The following is a 21244-nucleotide window of genomic DNA, read 5'->3' on the forward strand; positions in this document are numbered from 1 at the left end:
ACCTCGTCCTGTAGCTCAAACCGTCCATGAATGTCAAAGTCTTTGTAAATTGAAACAGTTGATTTTGTGTGTGTGTGTGTGTATGTGTGTGTGCTTTTGTGCGTGAGAGAGTGTGTATGTATGCTTGTGTGAGCATGTGTATTGTGGTGCAGTCACCTGTGGTGCGACATGAACCGAAGATCCAGGTTGAGGCTGTCCCCATGGGTACCGAACTTGGCTATCAGCCTCTGCTCTGTGACTCTGCGTGTATCCCGATGTCTGCTTTGCGGGATGCTTACCCGAAGGTGCGAGGCCGAATGTCCTTGAGCGCTGAAGTGTTCCCCCACTGTGAGGGAAAATTCCTGTAAAGCCATTGTTGTATGGTGTAAGTGCATCCGTTGCCCTAACGTCTGCATGGTTTCGTCATGTGCAATGCCTCTGGCATCTTTTCCTGCAGGATATGAGATACACAACGTTGGCTGAGTCACATGAGTATCTGCCGCGTATATGGTGAGTGGCGTTCCCATGTGTGATGGTAGTTTCCATGTCGAAGGTCTGACAAGTCTTGCAGAGTTTACCATCACACTGTTGTATAGTGCTGTTGTCGATATTTCTCTGAATGTTGGGTAGTTTGCTACAAAGAATGGTCTGTACAAGGTTTGGCGATTGTTTGAAGGTGGGAAGTGGGGAAGTTGTTGGCGAGGTGCTCATCATCATCGATAATGTGTTGAAAGCTGTGAAGAACAGAGCGCATTTTGTCTGGACTCACAAAATATTGAACGACGAAGGACGCTCTATTTGAAATATCCCCTGTCTGTCATTTGAGCAGTTCATCACATTTTTTTGGCGTGACATGTTGCAACTGGCAATCGATGATTTGAGCAACCTATCACATTCCTTTGAGGGCATCCTTCAACACCTTCACGTGTCTGTCTCATGCGAACAGATTCTGTGTATGTCTAGTGCTTGCCCGTCGGGGATGGCTGTTATAATTTGTTTCGGGTGGAGATGATAGAAGTGCAGCGTCGTGAGGTTATCCATAGGCTTGCGTAGAGTGATATAATAAGGTGTCCGTCATTGGTGAGGTTGCGTGTGTCCAAGTTTGAGGTTGATTCTAAAACATAGTCCATGGTAAGTCTGATTGTGTAATGAAAGTTGTTGGTATCACTATGCAGTTGTTTCACAGCTTCCTCGCCATGAGTCCAAAGGAAGAAAACGTCGTCAATGTATCTGGTGAATAGCGTTGGTTGGAGGTCCTGTGCAGCCAAGAAGTCTTGTTCGAACTTGTGCAGGAAACTTTTTACCATACTGGGGAGCAAATCTAGCCTCCACGGCTTTTCTGTGTGTCTGGATAGAGAACTCGTTGTGAAATTAGAATGCGAAGATATTGTGGTCGAGGATGAAGCTGATGAGTTGCAGTAATGCATCTGGATATTCGCAGTTGGTGGCATTGAGTACTGGGGCTGTTTTTGTGATGCCGTCATTGTGCGGGATGTTGGTACAGAGTGCCGATTCAGCCATTGTGAGGAGGAATATTCCTGTATCGACTGGTCCCTTGGTGCTGAGTTTCTGTTAGAAATCTTCGGTGTTGTGACAGAAGCTGCGACGACAGATATCTGACAGAAATTCAGCACTCACGCGGCAATCGATCCAGGAACATTCCTCATCACAATGGACGTTTTGGCACTCTACACCAGCATCGCCAAGTACAATGATATCAACGCAACAGCCTCAGTCCTCAATGTCACCCACTGCCAATTTTGCACATGCCATCCTACAACTCATCCACTTCACCTTCGACAATCAGTTCCTCACCCAGATGCACAGAAAAGCAATGGGGAACAGATTTAGTGCGCAACACACACACACACACACACACACACACACACACACACAGCCTTTGGATTGAGAATCCTTTTGCCAGAGAGCGGTGTATAGAAGATCATTGAATGTTTTTCACGTTGCGTGAGATAGAATCTGGACAACATGCGAGACAAATTGCATTAGGCTAGCCAGGAAGAAGAGATGGGAAGACACGGCATCAGCACAACTTTATCAAATTGCTGAGCATGATTGAAAGTGCGCAGTCGCACCTACTGCTCATAATTTGCATGTTCAGACTCTTTTTTTCATGTAAGAGAATGAGACGTTGGAAATTGTGTAAGATCGACAGAACTACACTTAGAACCGAGAACAAATCATACACAGAAAGTGAAGGAATGATTTCCGTGGTCTGTGAAGTCTAATCTCACACAGAGTTTGCCGGTGAGGGATGAAGAGTTCAGAGTCAGAGAGTAATAAAGTCATAGAGCTGTACAGCATAGAAACAGACCCTTCGGTCCAACACGTCCATGCTGACCAGATATCCTAAACAAATCTAATCACATTTGCTTGCATTTGGCCCATATCCCTCTAAAACGTTCCTATTCATGGAAATACCTTTTAAATGTCTCAATTATACCACCACTTCCTCTGTTAGCTCATCCCATACATGCACCACTATGTGCGTGAAATAATTATGCCCCTTTGGTTCCTTTTAAATCTTTCCGCTCTCGCTTTAAAACAATGCCCTCTAGTTTTTGACTATGCCACCCTTGGGAATAGAACTTGTCTAATCCCCTCAGAAACTTATAAACCTCTACAATCTCCGTCTCCAACTTTCTATTGAAAATACTTTGATGTACTCTGAATTCGAATGGGCTGTGCAGGATTTTTGTCTTCTTACTTTCAGTAATATTTGTCAGTTTATGAAAGAAAGCAGTATATGTTTTTGAACTGATTCCAGGTCGAACTTCGTAGTCCAATGTAGAGAGATTTACTAAGTTTCTTCCTGTGATGACCGAGTCTATTTCATTAAAAGATACGGAGTACTTCAGGGGCTGCACCATATTGGTATTGTGGCAATGATTCCTAATCTGTTAAATCCATAACACGGTGTTTACACTGAGATAGATGCTTTTCATTTAGGAAAGTAGGGCGCAGAGGTTTCTTCTCTAAATCAGTGAGAATTTGAGGAAGTGTATATGCAAGATATTTATCAGTGATCAATGCTTAAATTTACTTAATGTAACTATGGTCAGATTTTCAATAATAAAGGAATGACACACATGGACTCAATGCACGAAGCTTATGTTGACATGTACCTAAGATGTTCTTAATGAACAATGGAGCAAGATCGAAAGTTGGACTTGTTTACTCGCGCTGCTAGTTTTAATGTTATCGACTTTGATTTGTTTTACAGTCATTGGAGGAAACATTAGCAATAATCCAGTGCTGTCTGGAACTCTTCAACTGTCTGGAGTATGCTGTCTCGAGAGGAATTCAGGCTGTGAATGATTTGAAAACACAAACATGATGAATAGAAATGTGCTGCATGTTCCATCATGCTGACAGTGCAATTCAATGTGATTGCAGGTGATGAAAAGTTTCAACATTAGATTCCAGTGTACTTTCCCCATTCCTTGATTCCCTCAGATTTTGGAATTTTACAGTTATTTGTCTTGTTTGTTTTCCAAGGAGTCTTCAGATTTATAAGACTCACAACTCTGGTTTTTTTATCTATCTCTAACAAAATAAATCCCGTTCTCAAAATTTTGGTTATCTTTTTTAACCGACTGACTCCCTTAGAACTCAACATGGAATCTTTGGAAACATTAAGGGTTTTTTAGAATTCTTTTCTCAGAAATTTAATTGCCTGTTAGAAATTGCAATGAAACTATGGCATTTGTTCGTGGCAATCCAGAGTGGATAATTGTTGTTTTCTTTTATTATTATACCAAGTTTATCACTGCTGAGATTTTCACCGACCCTGATTTTAATTGCACTGCTCCCAGTCTCCTTTGTTTGGAAGTGTTTTTTTTTTCATGTCAACACTTTACTTGGTTCAGATTATTACTTTGCACACATTATCTTGATTATCTCCTCAAGTTCTTCCTGGTTTGTTATTCCTTCATATCATCCTTATTTTTGTTCCAGCGTTCTTGATCCTTGCTTATTGCAAAATGCTGTGTTTCCATTCTTATCAATCAGATCCTAATTCTCTTTCTCCTTGTGCATTAAATTAAAAGAACCTCTACCCAAATGATTGCTGCACAGGATCCTAGCGATGCATGTATATCAATTAATTAACTCTTACAACACTAATTCCTGAATTTCTTTGTACGATGCTAGATACATTAGCAACAAGTCACTCAATGAGCCATTTTTACATTTCACTGGGTGCTGTGTCAGTTTGTATGAAAGTAGACCGGGCATTTGGGTATGCTGTTCATACCTTTTATACTGTGCATACAACATTAGATCATTTACTTCCCAGTAGTTCAGTTACATTCTGGTTCAGTTCATTTTAACCTCCAGCATTGGTATTTATATTGATTTTGGGACTTGCTCAGTTATGGCAATGCTGTATCGCGTTTGGATGAGCCTGCCTCTACACTGTTCTGAATGGGGAACATTAATTACTTTAAGTGACCGTGTCATTTTTCTATTCTAAAGTAGGCCCTGTCCCAATTATCACTGTGCCAGGTCACGAATTTACAGGCTGATCACATTAAATTCCACGTTCATTAAAGAGGTCTATATGATTGTCCTTATGCTGTGCTAAACCTTGTCTTAATTGTTGAGGATGGAGAGCCAGTTCCGTTTTAAATGACATTCTGCACGTCTCTGTCTTATCAGTTATTGCAGTAGAACATTTAAATTTCCACGATGCAATTTCAGTTTCACATTAGCCAGGAGCCTTGATGCTAATTTTCCAAGCCAGGTTTCAGCTGATATTACACAAGATGATCTCTCTGTTTATTTGTTTTTTGTTTTTTTATTAATTTGTCGACAGCTAATGTAACAAGAACTCAGAAGCTGGACATGAGAATTTGAGGTTTTTACTCCCTTTGTGGCAGCAGAACAAATTAGTCGCTGTCCACGTGGTTCACTGTTTCCACGTGCTGGATGTTCTCCACATCATTTTCCCTCCCATCTACGAAAACATGTTTTCAAATATTTCAGATTGAAACCGTTTGAGATGTAGTTAACATTAAATCTTTGAGCACGAAATCACTGAGACATGATTCCAAAGCATGGACTGATCTGACACCTTAAAGCAAGAAATATTTTTGAAGATGACAAAGGTGGGAGAGATAGATTGAAGTTTGGGACGAGACTTCAACTCAGAATCTCCCATAAACAGTTCCAGTGATGAAACCGTAAAATTGTGATTTCTGCCATGAGGGTGCTGGGGGAAGGGTGTGGAAAAACGCAGAATTTGCATCCATCTGTTGTTCCATGAATACAATCGCGCTGCAAATGTTTTAACAGAAAATACATTGGTCTGTTTATTCACTTAGTTGTAAGGTACGTGTTCTAAAATTAATGGCTTCTCTGGAGACTCTCGCTTGGAATAAATGTAGGATGATTTCAATGTGTCACAAAGCAACTGTCTACTGCTTTGGGAACATCTATATTTTCTGAAGAACGATGCATGCACCAGCAAACGGACCTGTCTTTGCCATTTGCTATCCCATTGTCGCTGCTATTGGTGCACCTGGTAAAGAAACGAATCCGCTGAAGTGTTTGTGTTTGGCAAATTTCTAATATTTTGTCTTTTCTCTTTCTTGATCAGGATATTTATTTCTCATGTTCAGCACTGTCTGGACGTAAGGAAATTCAATCAGATTAGCAGTGTAAATGAGCATGTTAGACAATAAAATGCCATGCTATGATCAATTATGGCCTGTTGCTTGGAATGAATTTATTAGGGACGACAATGAATTATTTCTTTTATCATGACACATATTTATGGGTTTATCGTTTATTGGATAGTTGAAATATATTCTTATTCGTAAAATGATTGATGCCAAGACAACAGAAAATAAACAAGGAAAAAAAAACAACTTCGCTAAAGCAGTAAAATTGATATGGCAAAAATATTGTTCATTCAGCGAGTGGGTGAGATCGGATTGTAATACTTGACTGCATGATACAGGCAGGTTCAGTCAACGGTTCAAACGGGAACTGAATGTTCACTTCAAAATTAACAATGTAAAGCATGACGCGGAGATGGTAGATAATTGCATTCAGTGAGATGATCATTTGAAAAGACAGCCTTGATGTAATTGTCCGAATGTCCTCCTTAATTCCTGCAGCAGTTATGCAATATAATGCACGTCAGTGTAGAAAATTAATTTATTATACAGTTCACCACTCAGATTTCTTAAAACACACCAAATTGTACTCCAGTGCATTGAGCATAATGGTGTATTATTGCAGTATAAAAGGAATTTCCGTGCTGTAATGTCAGTGCAAGATTAAAAGAATACAAAACGCAATCCTTATATTTGTTTTGTTTTTCACTAATTCACAATGCGATTTCTGGAAGGATGCATCCGTTTTAGTCTCGTGAACTTTCACTAGGTAGTCTTCTTTGTTAATATAATATTGAACATTAAGTATGGAAATGCTTGGAAGAGGTACGTTCAGATGTAAGACATTTTTCTTAAATTATTTTGTCTTTTGTCCTGTGCTGTTACGATTTGCACTTTGAGTTGTTCTTTTGGAAATTATTGTTTGGAATCGTTGGCAGATTGTGTTGCACCTCTGACAAGGTCAATATTTGTTGGTTGTACCCAGGTTCTATTTGAGAAGTTGGAATTGCTGTCTTTCCTCAGCCACTGCAAGTAGTTTACTGGAGATGATTCACAAAGCCTCAATAACACAATGGTATTGGAGAAGCAGCTTCATAACGAGCAGGAGAGAGAGCGCAGTCAAGAACTTCACAATCAAACGGATAGCAGGTCAGCAACTTTATAAAGAGAAGAGATGACTTGCGTGGAAACGTTAGTGATAACGGGAGATAAAGTAAAAATCAACAGCAGAAATCAATTCCAACTTGTTACTTCATGAAAGAGCCAAAATATGACATCACTGGAAAATTGATGGGTGATTGTTGGATTTTTCTTCGTAATGTTTCGATTAGCTAACAGATTTAAATAAGGACAATTTAATATAACTGGAGAATATAGTTATGACATTCACTCTTTAATTGTTTAAAATCCACGTCAATAAAATGAACAGAGATGCCTCAGCCGGAGATATGCTGTCGTTACACCATTTGAAAGATGTTGGAAACCAGTGCAGCAAGCGTTAGTTTTCGAATCAGCGTTGATGAGTTAGAGGCTGAGCTGCAGGCACTGCAACACATCAGGGAGGGGAATACTTCAAACACTGTGTCAGCAGTCAATCGCCCTCAGATACAGAAGCATGTGACTGTGAATGAGGCAGACATGAGGATACAGAATTTAGATTTGCAGGAGCATCGGTAGTACCCTTATACTTTAAGTAGAGGATTTTGTTCTCAGAATGGACTAAGTCACTTCACCTGATGAAATGGCACTGATACGAAAGCTTATGATGTCATGTAAAACTGTTGGACAATGACCTGGTGTCGTGTGACTTGTGATTTTGGCGAATTGTTATTTTAAATTAGTCTTAACTGAATGTATGCATTTCTTACAAAAGAAGGGGGCAAACTTACACTCTGCCACAAAAGCCCATTCGTGAAAAATTCTAGATATGTTTAATTAAACATTTCAGAGATGCTGTTGCAAACTGCTGGATTAATTGGGATTAAGTCCCTGTCTTATGTTCTGCAGAAATAAGAACACTATCACTCTGCCCTAATATAAAGCATAAAGGAAAATGAATAATTTGGTATGAGAAGGATGTTCCGACAAATGACCAGTCAGAAGATAACAAGAAGTGATAGGAGTGAAATGATCGCGTTAAGGAAAATTGAATATTCACGCTATCTCGACGATCTGAGAGTGATCATGTATTTTCATGTGTTGGCAAAACAATTGAACCTCGAAGATAAGAAGGATTATAATGCAACCAGTAGCTACACAAGCAGAGCAATTACTAAACAATGATGCACAAAAATCAGGCACACAATAAGAAGAGCAGACAGAAGAACTGCATTCAAAAGGACAGAATACGACATATTCGCCCTCTCAGCCAAACAATTGTGAGCTGATGTGTGAAGCGTCGGATCAGTTGGTGTTTTAGTTGTTTTAAGTGTATCCTAACATAAAAAAAGATGAAAAATATTCTCATACGCAGCGATCTCCAGTAACTAGTCAATACTGATTCTAAAAATGTTTACAACTTTTCTCCCCAATATATCCCAGAAAAAATCCGTCAGGAGCTAAAAGATGTGCTCATGTATTAGGACCAATATGTACAAGTGGATAATGATACTTTACTTCATTGTTACAGTAAAAGTTAAATTGAGCATTCCCGCGCTCATAATTGAGTATGAGATTGTTAAAAGAAAAAAAAATTATCGATGATCCTCTGGAAAGCCAATGTACTTCAGTGGGCGTATATTTGAAGTATAAATGGGGTGTTTTATGAATAGAGGTATGGGCAGCCATGGCTTCCATTATTTTATGTTTGATAACTAGCCACATTAATTACTATCCTGAACAGAGAACGGGATGTGTGCTGATGATTGATTGGATTGTATCTTGTACTGGCAAGTGATCAACTCAACGTGAGTTTCTAGATAATTAACAGTGGCATAGTTGGCGTCTCGAGGAGGTAAAAGTATGGAAGAGGAAGGTTACAGCTAAGGATTGTTTAAGGACTATTGCTAAAGCTGCATGGAAAAAATTATGTTATTTTGTCACAGTTCTTTCCATTTATTGCAGCAAATTTGTTGGCGATTATAATCCTAGCACGAGGTCGGTGTGGACTCTCCTGTTGCATCACCTACTACCTGGTGGCCATAGCGGTGACTGATTTCAGTGTCATCATCAATGGGTGCATCCTCAACCGGATTGGCCGGATTTATTTTCGGGACAGTGTACTTTCCACCACCCTTGCATGTACGCTCAGCACCATGCTGATTTTTACAATACGGGATAGCTCAGTCTGGTTGACGGTGGCCTTCACTTTCGACCGTTTTGTGGCCATCTGTCACCACAGCCTGAAGATCAGGTATTGCACTCATAGAACTGCATCAGTGGTCATCGGAATCGTGTGTACCTTGAGCTGTATCAAGAACACCCCTTTCTACTTCATCTTTAGCCCATTGTACACACTGAATGGTGTGCCCTGGTTCTGCATTATCAAGTCAATCTATTATATTTCACCCGTTTGGCAGGCCTACGATTGGCTGGACCATATCTTAGTTCCCTTTCTCCCATTCCTCCTTATTCTGCTACTCAATGCCCTTACTATAAGTAACATATTAGCAGCCAGCAGAGCCCGCAAAAGGATCAGGGGCGCCGAGAATCGAGGAGACCAGGAGACGTCCAATCGTAAGAAGTCCATTGTCCTCCTTTTTGCGATCTCTGTCAGCTTCTTATTTCTGTGGGCCACCTATGTTGGGCGTTTCTTGTACGTGCAGATTTCAGGTGAAGGCTACTTCGGTGGCCTGGACTTCAATGACCCGCAGTATATCCTACAGGAGACGACTATCATGCTCCAAATGCTAAATTCCTGTAATAATGTCTTCATCTACACAATAGCCCAGAATAAATTCCGTGAAGAGCTAAAGAATGTGCTGATGTCTCCCTTCACTACTTTCAGCAGTTGCATAAAAAGGTGAAAAGAAAAAAGAAGAATCTCTGTTTTCCTTTTCTATCAGTCACGGAATCTCATTTGGGAATTACTCTTTGACAAACTTGCATCAGAAGATTTTGCATTGAATTTGTTTCACGGCAGTTCTGAAAGAATCATTCTCAAGCTTCGACAATTCTCTGTTGCCAACACTGAAGCACTGTGGAGCAGTCAACACCGCTGTGTTTTTGAATGTGATCCTAAGCCATGCTCTCTGTCTTCAATCGCTATTTCAACATCTTATTATTGTAGACTAATATTCGATCATTCCTGTGGTTATTTCCCGCCGCCTCCAGCCTTCTGGCATTTTTTTTCCACTTTCCCTTCCTCCCACTGCTTCTCTTCCCCTCCTATCTGTTCCAATCTCCTTTCCGCGATGTTGTTTACTTCAACGAAAATATTATATGCATGATGGAAGTACCTGACCAAAGTGCTGTGATTTTGCATTATCACTGGATCTGTTGTGTCGCTCCTATCTGGTAAAACTACCATTAGCTGGGTCACATCGTAGGCTACTTTTTCCCTTTCATCCTGAAAGATAAGAAAAATATTTGAAGCTTCACTGTTTTCAACAATGCTGTGCGGAGTTTTATTGTCATCTCTTCTCATTCTCGTCGGTATGCATCTGGCTTTTTTTTTCAAAGTTCAGAAGCTTATTCCTCATTTTCTGCATCCTAACCATAATTTCGTAACAAAGGCTTTGCCTCTGTGACGTTTTGCTGTCCTTTCCTCGATTCACTGATAGTCATTTTGTTAACAACGTTTGCAATAGATTTACATTTTCTCTGTATGGGACGTTAGAATGGTAACTCATTTGCACGTTTGATAATTTCTGATTTCGTTATCCCTTCTCCATCTGCGTGAATGTAAGGTATGGATTTGACATTGCATCCACCATGTGGAATGTTACAGTAATGTATTTTACCACCTCAATCCAATAACCCTGTACAGCATTAGTGATCAGAAATCTACCACGCTCTAACTTTAACTTGCGCACAGCCCTCTGGAGTAGAGTGTTCTAAAGTTTCACAATGTCAAAAGAAAAAAGTAAATTCTCGCATCTCGGACCTCAGATGCATACACATCAGTATTTCATTGCGACTTGATTCTCAACTCGCATAGAAAGGAAACCTCTTATCTGCATTAAATCAATCTCGTCCGTTCATTGTAGTGTAAATTTCAATGTTATCACCTTAAACTCTCCAGAACACACACCAAGTTTGCCTCTGTGCATAACACTGTCTCATCGTTTTGGAACCAGTCTGGAGCGCCTTCGTGGCACTCCTCGATATCAATTATTTTTTTCACGTGACTAGGCTGTGATAAAATGTACACCGTCCTCCAGGTGTTTTCTACACAATGCCAGAGTCATACAGTCATAATGCTGTTCAGCACGGAAACAGATCCCTTGATCTAACTCGTGTTTGCTGACCAAGTTTCTCAAACTAAACTCGATATAATTGCATACATTTGATCTATATTGTTCAAAACCTTTCCTGTCCATGTCCAAATACATCGGAATCAAGACATCACTACCCTTGCACACACACTCTATCGCAATAAAGGCTAACATTCAATCATCTTTCTTAATATCCCCTTGTCGCTGCATTATCACTTTCAATTACTTCCGGGTAATGACATAGAGATCACTATGGACATCATAACCATCCAACTTCTTATCATTTCAGACGTGTCATTCGAATGTGTTTCTCCTGCCACTCTGAATAAACTCACATTTTTCCACATTATTCTTCATGTATACCAAGTGATTGAACATTTTGCACCAGGACTGTGACAAGGCAAAAGACATGGAGAGTTACCACAAGGCAGGCCTTAGGAAAAAAAAAGAGTTGATCGTAATCAAAACAGCAACAGTGAATAGTCTAATGTAAAATTGAAATGGCCTTGTACCACAGGAGCAATTATTTCTGGGCCTCCTGTAATATTAATTCATATACACTCGAGTTGTATCTTAATTAACAGGACCAAAAACTGGCTCAACGAAACGTCACAGAAGCAAAGCCTATGTTGTTATGTGAATTGAAATATGGACTTGTCAAGTAATCACGTGAAGCACGGCGCCAATTTCAACTCTAATAGAGTGAGATCAATTTAATATAACACATGCTCTGGGGTCATAACCTGCTGAGATCAAGCCGAGGCGAGGAGAAATGGCACTATTACAATGGAAACAGAAACAAATTAAAGGTCAAAATTTGAAGAGAAATGAAATAGTGTACTGTTAATGATAAGAAGCATTGTCAACTGCAACATAAACAAATATAATTAGTATTGTAACATAAATTACAGCTCGTACATAGCCTGGTAGTCTATCATTTGTTACAAAGTACATTGTAATCAAAACAAAGAACACCCTTTCTGAACACAAGCTGAGAAATGTGAAGTACGATCTGAATTTAACCATGTCCAATGATGTATTACAAATTGAGATTCTGGTATAAAAAAAAAACAGGACACAAGGGATAAATGCAATAAAAATAAATTGGTTTAAAATAACACGAAGAATCTAACATGATATTCAAGAGAATGATAGAGCAATAACCACCGGGATGGCGAATCATTGTGTGGAGCGATCTGTGTGACATAATAGAAGGGGGCAGAATGAATACAATGTCAATCAGGGCTGGTGTGACATTAACTGCGAGAAAACTATCATTTATTTATGCCTGTTCCATGCCGGATTAAACAGTTATTTTTACAGCTCTAATTGTAGTATACTGAAGCATTCGGCAGCGGCCTGCCGGAGCACACATTTTGTTGTGTTATTGTGTCAGAAACGGTTTACAGAATCAAGAAGTTCCACGTCGAAATTACTATGATTTTTGCAGCAGCCCTCAAACCAAATGAATTTCTGCAACGAGCAGTGCAGCTCAACACGATCCAATGAAGGACAAGCAGGAGTGAAGTCAGCGATATCCACGCCCAAATTATAATCTAAAAGGATATGTATCACTATAATATCCATCAGTAGTCGGTGTACCAATTGATTTTCCGTCACTGTAGCTGTAAAATGTGTATGGTATGGAAGGGAAATCACTCATTACTGAATAGAAACCATGTTTTGTGTCGGGAAAGGATTCACAAAACATTCCCAAAAATAATAGACAAAAAAATATTCTTTGCACTTTTTTTTTTTTTCTCTTACCTGTAGATGGAAGATATCACTGAACTAAGGTACATTCTTTCGATCAGGCATTAAACCAACATTCCTCAACTGTATTCTGCAAAATACCAAAGAATTCCTGGCGCTATGGGAAGAAAAGGGGAAGTGGGATCCTTTCGGTCTACTGGGCCAAATTTTATCCTGAATGGGTTTGATTACTGGCTCCACCGAATAACCTCTCTATTTATTTTTCAAGCTCTTTCTGTCGGTAAGTGACATAGACTCCCTGAACTGGAAGCCATGTCAGTCTCTCCGAATGGCATGAATTTATTAGAGCCACATTTGGTGTTATCCTTTCTAAGACATTCATTTCCCCCAGAAGATGCAGACTTGTACAGAATGGGAGAAGATCTCCATCACATAGTGATTTGTTGTACAGGTGAATAAAGGAGTAAACACCCTTTCACTTGGAATTCAAGATATAAGAATTGAAGCCGCATATGCCTGTAGCTCATGGTGTTACAACACGGTTATTGCCCATGAATTACATGTTACAACAAGTTTCTCTTCAGATTTTCACAGCAGCAAACGAAAAAGAACAGTTAATGTTAGGCTCAAAAGAAACAAACGTGTATTGATTCCTAGAAACATTCACCTGACCTCCCACAGTAGCTCTTAAGTGATACAGACTAGAAAAATAAAATGACAGTGAATGGTCACTAAGGCAGTTAGTATCACGATGAATTCGCCAGCTATGACAGTCACTATGGTCCGGGTCTTTCCACAATCTATCATGCTTCCAGCATAGTGACATCACTCTCAGTCACCCTGGTACAAAAGTCATTGATCGTTTAAGCTAACGACTGCATGTTTCAATACACCAGGCACCGAATAAGTTTCCCAAGGATTTATATTAATTAGCAATATTCAATACTTACAAGACCCCATTTTTTAAACTGTTGTTTAAGAGACTCTGAGGTCTTAGACAGTTGACCCAGGAAAATAGATCGTACATAAACGCTTTATGAAAATGAAGATAATAGTCACCTAAAGATGATATGAAATTGTACTCCGTTTTCGGAAATTAACAGACGCACCTTATGCCCCACAGTTTTGTTTCTAAAGTAATTGTGACATTGGCGCGAATGTATAGAATGTTTAAAATGTTAAACCCGCACACACATGTTTTTGTTTTTTTCTATTTAGAGTCCGAACCTAAATGTTGGGAATGATGATTCCAGTTAGGAGTCCCAAACGCCAATTTAGTCGAATTCTGGCAGCTGGAACTCGAAGCATAAACTCTGCATTTGCATCATTATCTCCACATTTGATCGATGCCTACGGTTTTAATCGTGTTTCGAAACATTGCGTTCAAAATTGGTGTTCCAGAGTGGAAGATACCGAACAAAATTCCACAGTAAATGCAAATATATTGCTTACCTTTCCTGATTGTGAAAAGCGTCTGTTAATTTCCGAAAACGTAGTACAATTTCATATTATCTTTAGGTGACTATTATCTTCATTTTCATGAAGCGTTTATGTACGATCTGTGTTCCTGGGTCAACTGTCTAAGACCGCAGAGTCTTTTAAACAACAGTTTTAAAAAAAGGGGGTCTCGTAAGTATTGAATATTGCTAATTAATATAAATCCTTGGGAAACTTTTTCGGTGCCTGGTGTCCTGAAACATGCGGTCGTTAGCTTAAACGATCAATGGTTTTTGTACCAGGGTGACTGAGAGTGATGTCACTATGCTGGAAGCATGATAGATTGTGGAAAGACCCGGACCATAGTGACTGTCATAGCTGATAAATGACTCCGAATTCATCGTGTTACTAACTGCCTCAGTGACCGTTCACTGTCATTTTATTTTTCTAGTCTGTATCACTTAAGAGCTACTGTGGGAGGTCAGGTGAATGTTTCGAGGTTCACATGAATTAAAGCACAGCTGTTGGAGACATGAGGTAAGAAATCACAGTGACCTGAGTAAAATTTTAATTTATGTCTGGCCACATGGGAGATGTCAGAGGACTGGAGAAAAGCAAATGTGTTCCACTTCTCAAGAAAGATGATCGGGATGACCCAGGAATTTATCACACTGCGGTTCTCACACCACTGCTACGGAAGCCATTGGAGAATATTCTTAAATACAGAGTTCATGTCCACGTAAATAGGTAAGGTTCGGGCAGATATAGTCAGCATGGCCTTGTCAGAGGAAGGTCATGCCTGACAAATTGATTGAATTTATTGAGAAAGCAATCATTTATGTAGATGACGTTCATTACGTAGATGCAGTTGCTGTAATTTGTAAGGATTTCGTCAAACTCCACATGGGAGATTGATAAAGAATATAAAACAGATGGCATCCACGATAATGTGACAATTTGGATTCAGAATCGGCTTCGTGGAAGATACCTGGGCGTGGTGGTCGATGTCTGTTGTCTGACTGGATTACGGTGTGCAGTGGTACAACACAAAGGTCAATGGTGAGAGCCTTATTATTCATGCCATATACATAAACGATATAGATGACGCGTTGGGGCGGATCTAAATACAGTTGTGGTGTAGACAAAAGGGCAGTGTGGCTTAAGGCGAGGAAGAAAGTCTTAATTTACAAGAATATTTGGACACGTTGGTCAAATGGGCAGATGAACGACAGAGGAATTTAACCCTAATAGTGTACTTTCCGAAAGGAAATCTGCTACCCTCACATGGTCTGGACTACATGTAACTCTAGACCTACAGCAATGTGTTTGACTTTTAACAGATCTCTGGGCAATACAGGTTGGGCAGTAAATGTTGGACTGGAGCAACCCTTCCTTTCAGTAATCAAATATATATTTTAACAAGTGTAAGTTGGTGCAGATTGGATAATTAATAAGGCAAGGGAGTATGACATTAGTGCTTTACAAGACTTGTTTCGGCCATTGGGTGCAGTTCTGATCGCCGCAGACTTAAGGTATGCTTGCCTTCATTGCAAGGGGCGTTGAGTATAAGGATAGGTAAGTTATGCTGCAGCTTTATAGTTCGGTCATACTTGGAAAATTGCAAAGAGTTCTGGTCAGCACACTACCAGTAGGTTGTTGATGCTTTGGAGAGGGTGCAGAAAAGGTTTTCTTGGAGTTAAATAAAAACAGAAAGAACTGTGGATGCTGTAAATCAGGAACAAAAATCAAAGTTCTGCGTTCTGAGGAAGGGTCACCGGACACGAAACTTTCACTCTGCTTTTTTTCCTTCACAAATGCTGCTAGACCTGCTAAGATTTTCCAGCAACTTTGATTTTGTTTACTAGGTTGTTGCCTAGTATCGGGTATTTAGCTATGAGGAAAGTTTGGATAGACTAGTTTGTTTTCACTGGAACACAGGAGTTTGGGGGCGATCCAATCGATGTTTGCATGATTGTGAATGGCAGTAGATGGAGTGGAAGGTATGCGAATTTTTCCCAGGGTGGAATGATCAATTACTCAGCGACGCAGGTTCAAGTTGCAAAGGGGGGAGCTTAAAAGAGATATACAAGGCAAATTTTTCACACAAAGGGAAATGAATGTCTGAAAGACGTTGCGTGAGTCATGGTTGAAGCAGACACAACAGCAGCCTTCAGCAAGAAGTTGGACCAATACCTCAATAGGCAGGGAGTAGAAGGAAACGGATGCTGTAAGGGAAGGCAGTTTTCATATGGAAGGGTAAAATGTGGTGGCGCAGGCCTGGAGGGCCCAAAGTCTATTCCTGTGCTGTATTGTTCTTTGTTCGTACTATAGAAGGGCATGATTGCAATTGAGGGCGTGAAGGGGAGATACACCAGGGTGTTGCCTGGATTGAAGCATTTCAGCTTGGAAGAGAGGCTTAATTAGATATATAGGATAGGCATGGAATCCCAGCAACGCGGAGGACGCCATTAATCCCATCGACCGTCTGAACAGCATCCATGCCATCACCATAACCCCACATATTCCATGGCTAACCCAATTAACCTGGCACTTTTGAACTGTGAGAGGAAACGCATGCAGGCACCGGGGGAATATACAAATTACGCACAGAGTGTCGCCCGAGAGTGGAATTGAAGCCGGGTCCCTGGCCCTGTGTGGTAGCCGTAACAACCACTGTGCCACCTTTTCATTCGGTTGTTTAACATTGTGCTGTTTTGCTTAGAGTAGAAAAGGTAGTAGGGGATTTTTGGAATGCAGTAACAGGGTGGGGACATGTTCAATTGGGACATTTAAAATTGAATTGAATGATAATGTACCTGGGATGCTGATTGAAATTGTACCTGTTGCTCTTTGAACTGGTACTTAAGAAAGTCAGCACGTATACGACGTGTCAAATTACTTCCTTATGTCCTTTAGTCATTCTATGCTTTTATTCAATGGTGATTGAATTGAGTCCAGTCAGTTGGGGCTCTTGAACTTTATTGAAATCTACGGAATCGTTCTGTAGTCCATCGTATAACAATAGCTTCCACCTGCAATTTTTTCACCATGTACTCCCCATCTGACTTAGAGATAAACTGCTATGATGTCACCGTCAAATCCACAAAATCCTTCTTTAACAGTGTTGTGGGTGTCTTGTGCACAATGGAGTGAAGCAGTTAAAGAAATTAGCTCACCACTATGTTCTGAAGAGCATCTTCGGATGAGCAATGTCCTCTGGGTCAGAAAGTGGCATCTAGATCCGTGAAGAAATTTAAAAGAACATGCGCACATGCGAAAGAGTTGCGTCCAGTCAAATAATTCCGCAAAGTGATTCTGTCAGTAAAGAGTGAAATTAATTGATAAAATATTTTCTAGATTATATCTTATTCAAACCATTACTTGAACAGACTTCAATAGAAATCATACTGTTTGATAGGGCAGAATAATACCCTTCACGTCATTATGTACGAGCCAATTCTTTCAATGTTAATTAAATTGCTTCATTCCCTTTGCATTTTCCCCAGCTCCTGGACTCATTTCCTGTTCCGGCAGTTTTTACAATTCCTAATGGAAAGTTACTCTTGAATCTTCTTCATTCACACGTGATCCACATCAGAGCAACATGTTTCCATTTCTAAAATTGATCTTAACATAGCCGTGTTGTTATTGGTTTATTATAGTGAGTGCATTTCGGACCTGCTCCCACAAGTCCTTTAATCACAGAGCTATTCACATCATTGACAAGTTTTCTCGATAAATGGTCACAAAACATTTTTATCCAGTTCTCTGGTGTACTGGAGTCCATCTTTACAAATCTCTGCTGCCGGCTACACTGTTATATTTATGAAATTCACACTTGTGAATATTCAGAGTTCTGGTAGTACACCGTTTACTTTTATTGTCAGTCTGCATTTGAGTGTCGGAAAAACCTATTTCATAGACACACATCAGAAGGATAGGAAAAAGAAAATGTTGCTGACGGACGATGTTTTGCTTCTATCAACTCTGTAGTGAAAATCATCAGTCAAAGATATCTCAGGTGGAACTTAGATGCAAGAGCAGAGTTTAAAAATGCTGAGCATGATAGGATTAAAAAGAGCATGCAGAGAATTATATATAACGCTTTGAACTCCTGACTATATTACTCCTGACTAATACACTTTACATGGACAGACTCTGGCACACCAGCAAACGAAATCTGAGGCTTTTTTGTACAGTTGCTTGTTCACATTTTATGCAGGAAGAATATTAATCTCAGAATGAATTTCATATTCCTGGCAATAGTATGAACTTGAAACTTATTACATCAACATTTTAACATGGTAGAGTGAGGAAGATAGCCTGGTATATTTTACGCAGGTATACATAGGTTCAACAATAACTTACAAACTTTAATTAGATACACATTGGAACAAGTCAAGTATGTGACTTCATGGGAAGCAGCAAAGGAACGACAGCTAATTAGATTACGCCTCCTACGAGTGGGAAAATGTAAAAATGAAACTCCTGTGAGTTGCACGAGTCCATGTTTTGAAATATAAAATTCCATTTTTCTTGTGGAAAGATAAACGGAAAGAAATGTTCTAACACCAAGGAGATAACCACTTCCTGAAGGGGTAATTGAGAGAGCGACACAACTGTGTTGTCGCCACAGGAAAATCTAACAGAAAGCATAATTTCAGTGAAAATAGACTTTGATCATGGAAAGCATTTTTTTTTTTTAGTTTAATAACGCATGAGGGCTTATACTTGTCTCAGTCCATTTGCATTTTTCATTCATGAAGGTTGTAATTTTTTATCAGTTTACATTCAGTTTAATTATTATGTTAAATTTCATGTTCTTTTTGACATTCCTTTGCACAGATTGAAAATTTTCCCTAGTGGAAATATGACCGAAAATCTCTCAGATGTCGGTTGTTTTTAGTTGCTGCAAGTTCCACAGTGGTTTTACTGTTACTCAAAGGTTCTTAGACGTTTCTATAAAATTCAATGTCTACAAGAGAATGGTTAATTTTCTTTTGTGTTCTCTGCCGTTAGTTTTCTCCGAATTTTGCATCTTCCCAATTTTTATTTAAATAACAGGTTATACAGCTGGCAAGGGGGCAATCCCTATGTTTTTATTCCATTCGATTGAATTCCCGATCCACCTCAACTGAAGTGTAGTTGTCAGAAAGCTTGCTTCTCCAGTCCTTTCTGCCTCCTGTAATTTTGCTTCTCCACTCACTCTACTTGTTAATAAGCTTCATGTTCTCATGTGTTTCTGTGCACAAATATTCTCCCTCATGTATTCTTTTCTCCAATATTTTGATGGTTGCTCTTTGTTCTGAACTGATCTTCAAAAGGGCCTGATTCCAAATCTACGTCATTGCCCCTTTAAATTTCCATGACCGTACCTCCTGGTTCCATCTTTACCGGCAAAAAGATGCCCAGGGCTCTTATGTCGAACCTTTGCGCCTGTTCATGCATTCAATATGATGATGAATGATGAGACACCTTCATGCTACCATCCTGATGTATTCCAAACAAGCATTGATTCAGTTGTTCGACAAAACATGGCAACATTAACGCACAACGATTTTCTGGACCTCGTCAGACCCCTTGACGACTGAATGTCTTTCAAACAATGAGAGACAAAGAGAGAGCGATAGAAAGAGGCACAGAGAGAGATAGATACAGAGAAAGAATCCATTGGATCCAAGACCAATGATGCTTCAGATGAATTTATGACTCAAAGTGCCTGCTTTGGAGAGTCTCATGTCTACCCTGCCTGCTCACAACGCAGGCTTATCCCGCTTTATTAAAATTTAAAACTGCAATCGACGATCTTACTTGTAAAATTATTCGGTTTTCTGTTCAACAAGTTTCATGTATTACTGAAGTTAATGAAAACTGACAACGAACATTAACCAGGCAAGCTGCAACACAGCAGTGTTCAGTCTTACTCACCGGCTGGGAGAGTCACCACTTTTTAGGACCCAAGCAAGGAACTATAATAATTCCCAAAATAATGCAGTGTTTATAGTCAGCTACAAATTCTCTCGTATCTTTGTCGGGGGTGACTGCTTCTGCACATGAATCCTATCATATGTTATGTTTTGTCCTTGATGATGTCGACCTGCTTGAGTTTTCTTGTCGCTATGCTCACCCAGGAGAGATGAACATATTTCATCACAATCTTGTGCTAAGTCTTGTACATAAGAACATACTTTATGGGGCCCTAAGTTAAGTTATTTGCTACAGTGCTCCTAACTTCTGTTTCAGATGAAGCTTCCCTTGTCTGTTAACGTCCTAGTGTTGCCACAATATTTGCATGTCTCGCCCAGTTCAGGTTCGGCCAGTGGTGAACACCCCAGGATTTTGATAGTGAGGGATTCGGCGATGGCAATGATGGTGCACTTTAAAAGGTGTTTATATTCTCTACTTTTGCAGTTGATTACTATCTTTCACTTGAGTGGCACCGCTGATATTAACCATTCAGTACAGCTACAGAAGTGGCATCTTACCGGATGAAGTGAAATATTTCCCAGCATTGTCTTCTGCAGAATAAGGGCATGCCCAATCTAGCCAACTGTTACACTTTCGTGCTTCTTTGATGATCTGCAAAGGGAGGTTTCATTGAAATTTACTGAACAATAAACGCATGGGTACCAAAAGTCATCTTCACCATCTTGTCTACCTGCGACTCCATTTTCAAGGAACTATGAACCAACAGTCCAAGATCTCTTTGTTCGGAAACATTCTCCAAAATCTTACCATTAAGTGTACATGTCCTGCCCTCATTTGTCTGAGAAAAATGCAGCTCATCACCTTCACCTAAATGAAATTATATCTGACACTGCTTGGCCTATCAGCCCGATTGTTTAAGGCCCCTGTTGTACTCTAAGATAACCTTCTTGGTTGTCAACGACATCACCAATTTGGGCGTCATCTGCAAACTTCTTAACCATACCTGCTATATTCACAGGCCTGCAGTCTGAGAAACAACTGTCCAACACTGCTCTCTGTCTCCTACCTTTGAGCCAGTTATGTTCCCAAAAGGCTAGCTATCCCTGTATTCCATGTGGTCTAACCTTGTTAACCATTCTGTCATTCAGACGCTTCTCAAACTCCTCACTTCCT

General features: G+C 39.8%; 1 protein-coding gene across 1 annotated transcript; it reads left to right on the forward strand.

Annotated features, from left to right (window-relative positions):
• Window positions 1-7706: 7706 nt before the first annotated feature.
• Window positions 7707-9583, forward strand: LOC125487466 (probable G-protein coupled receptor 139). Its single transcript, XM_048619060.1, has 2 exons — window positions 7707-7866; window positions 8682-9583. The coding sequence occupies exons 1-2, from the start codon at window positions 7707-7709 to the stop codon at window positions 9581-9583; spliced, it is 1062 nt and encodes a 353-aa protein (XP_048475017.1).
• The last annotated feature ends 11661 nt before the right edge of the window (window positions 9584-21244 follow it).

The sequence above is a fragment of the Rhincodon typus genome, chromosome 42 (assembly GCF_021869965.1).
Source record: "Rhincodon typus isolate 14 chromosome 42, sRhiTyp1.1, whole genome shotgun sequence".
NCBI classification, from domain to species: domain Eukaryota; kingdom Metazoa; phylum Chordata; class Chondrichthyes; order Orectolobiformes; family Rhincodontidae; genus Rhincodon; species Rhincodon typus.

Excerpts from the sequence above, each read along its gene's own strand:
- LOC125487466 (XM_048619060.1), top strand. The coding sequence starts at position 7,707 with ATGACCAGTCAGAAGATAACAAGAAGTGATAGGAGTGAAATGATCGCG. Across the intron at positions 7,867-8,681 it reads GAAGGATTATAATGCAACCA|CAAATTTGTTGGCGATTATA; the intron begins GTAGCTACACAA and ends CATTTATTGCAG.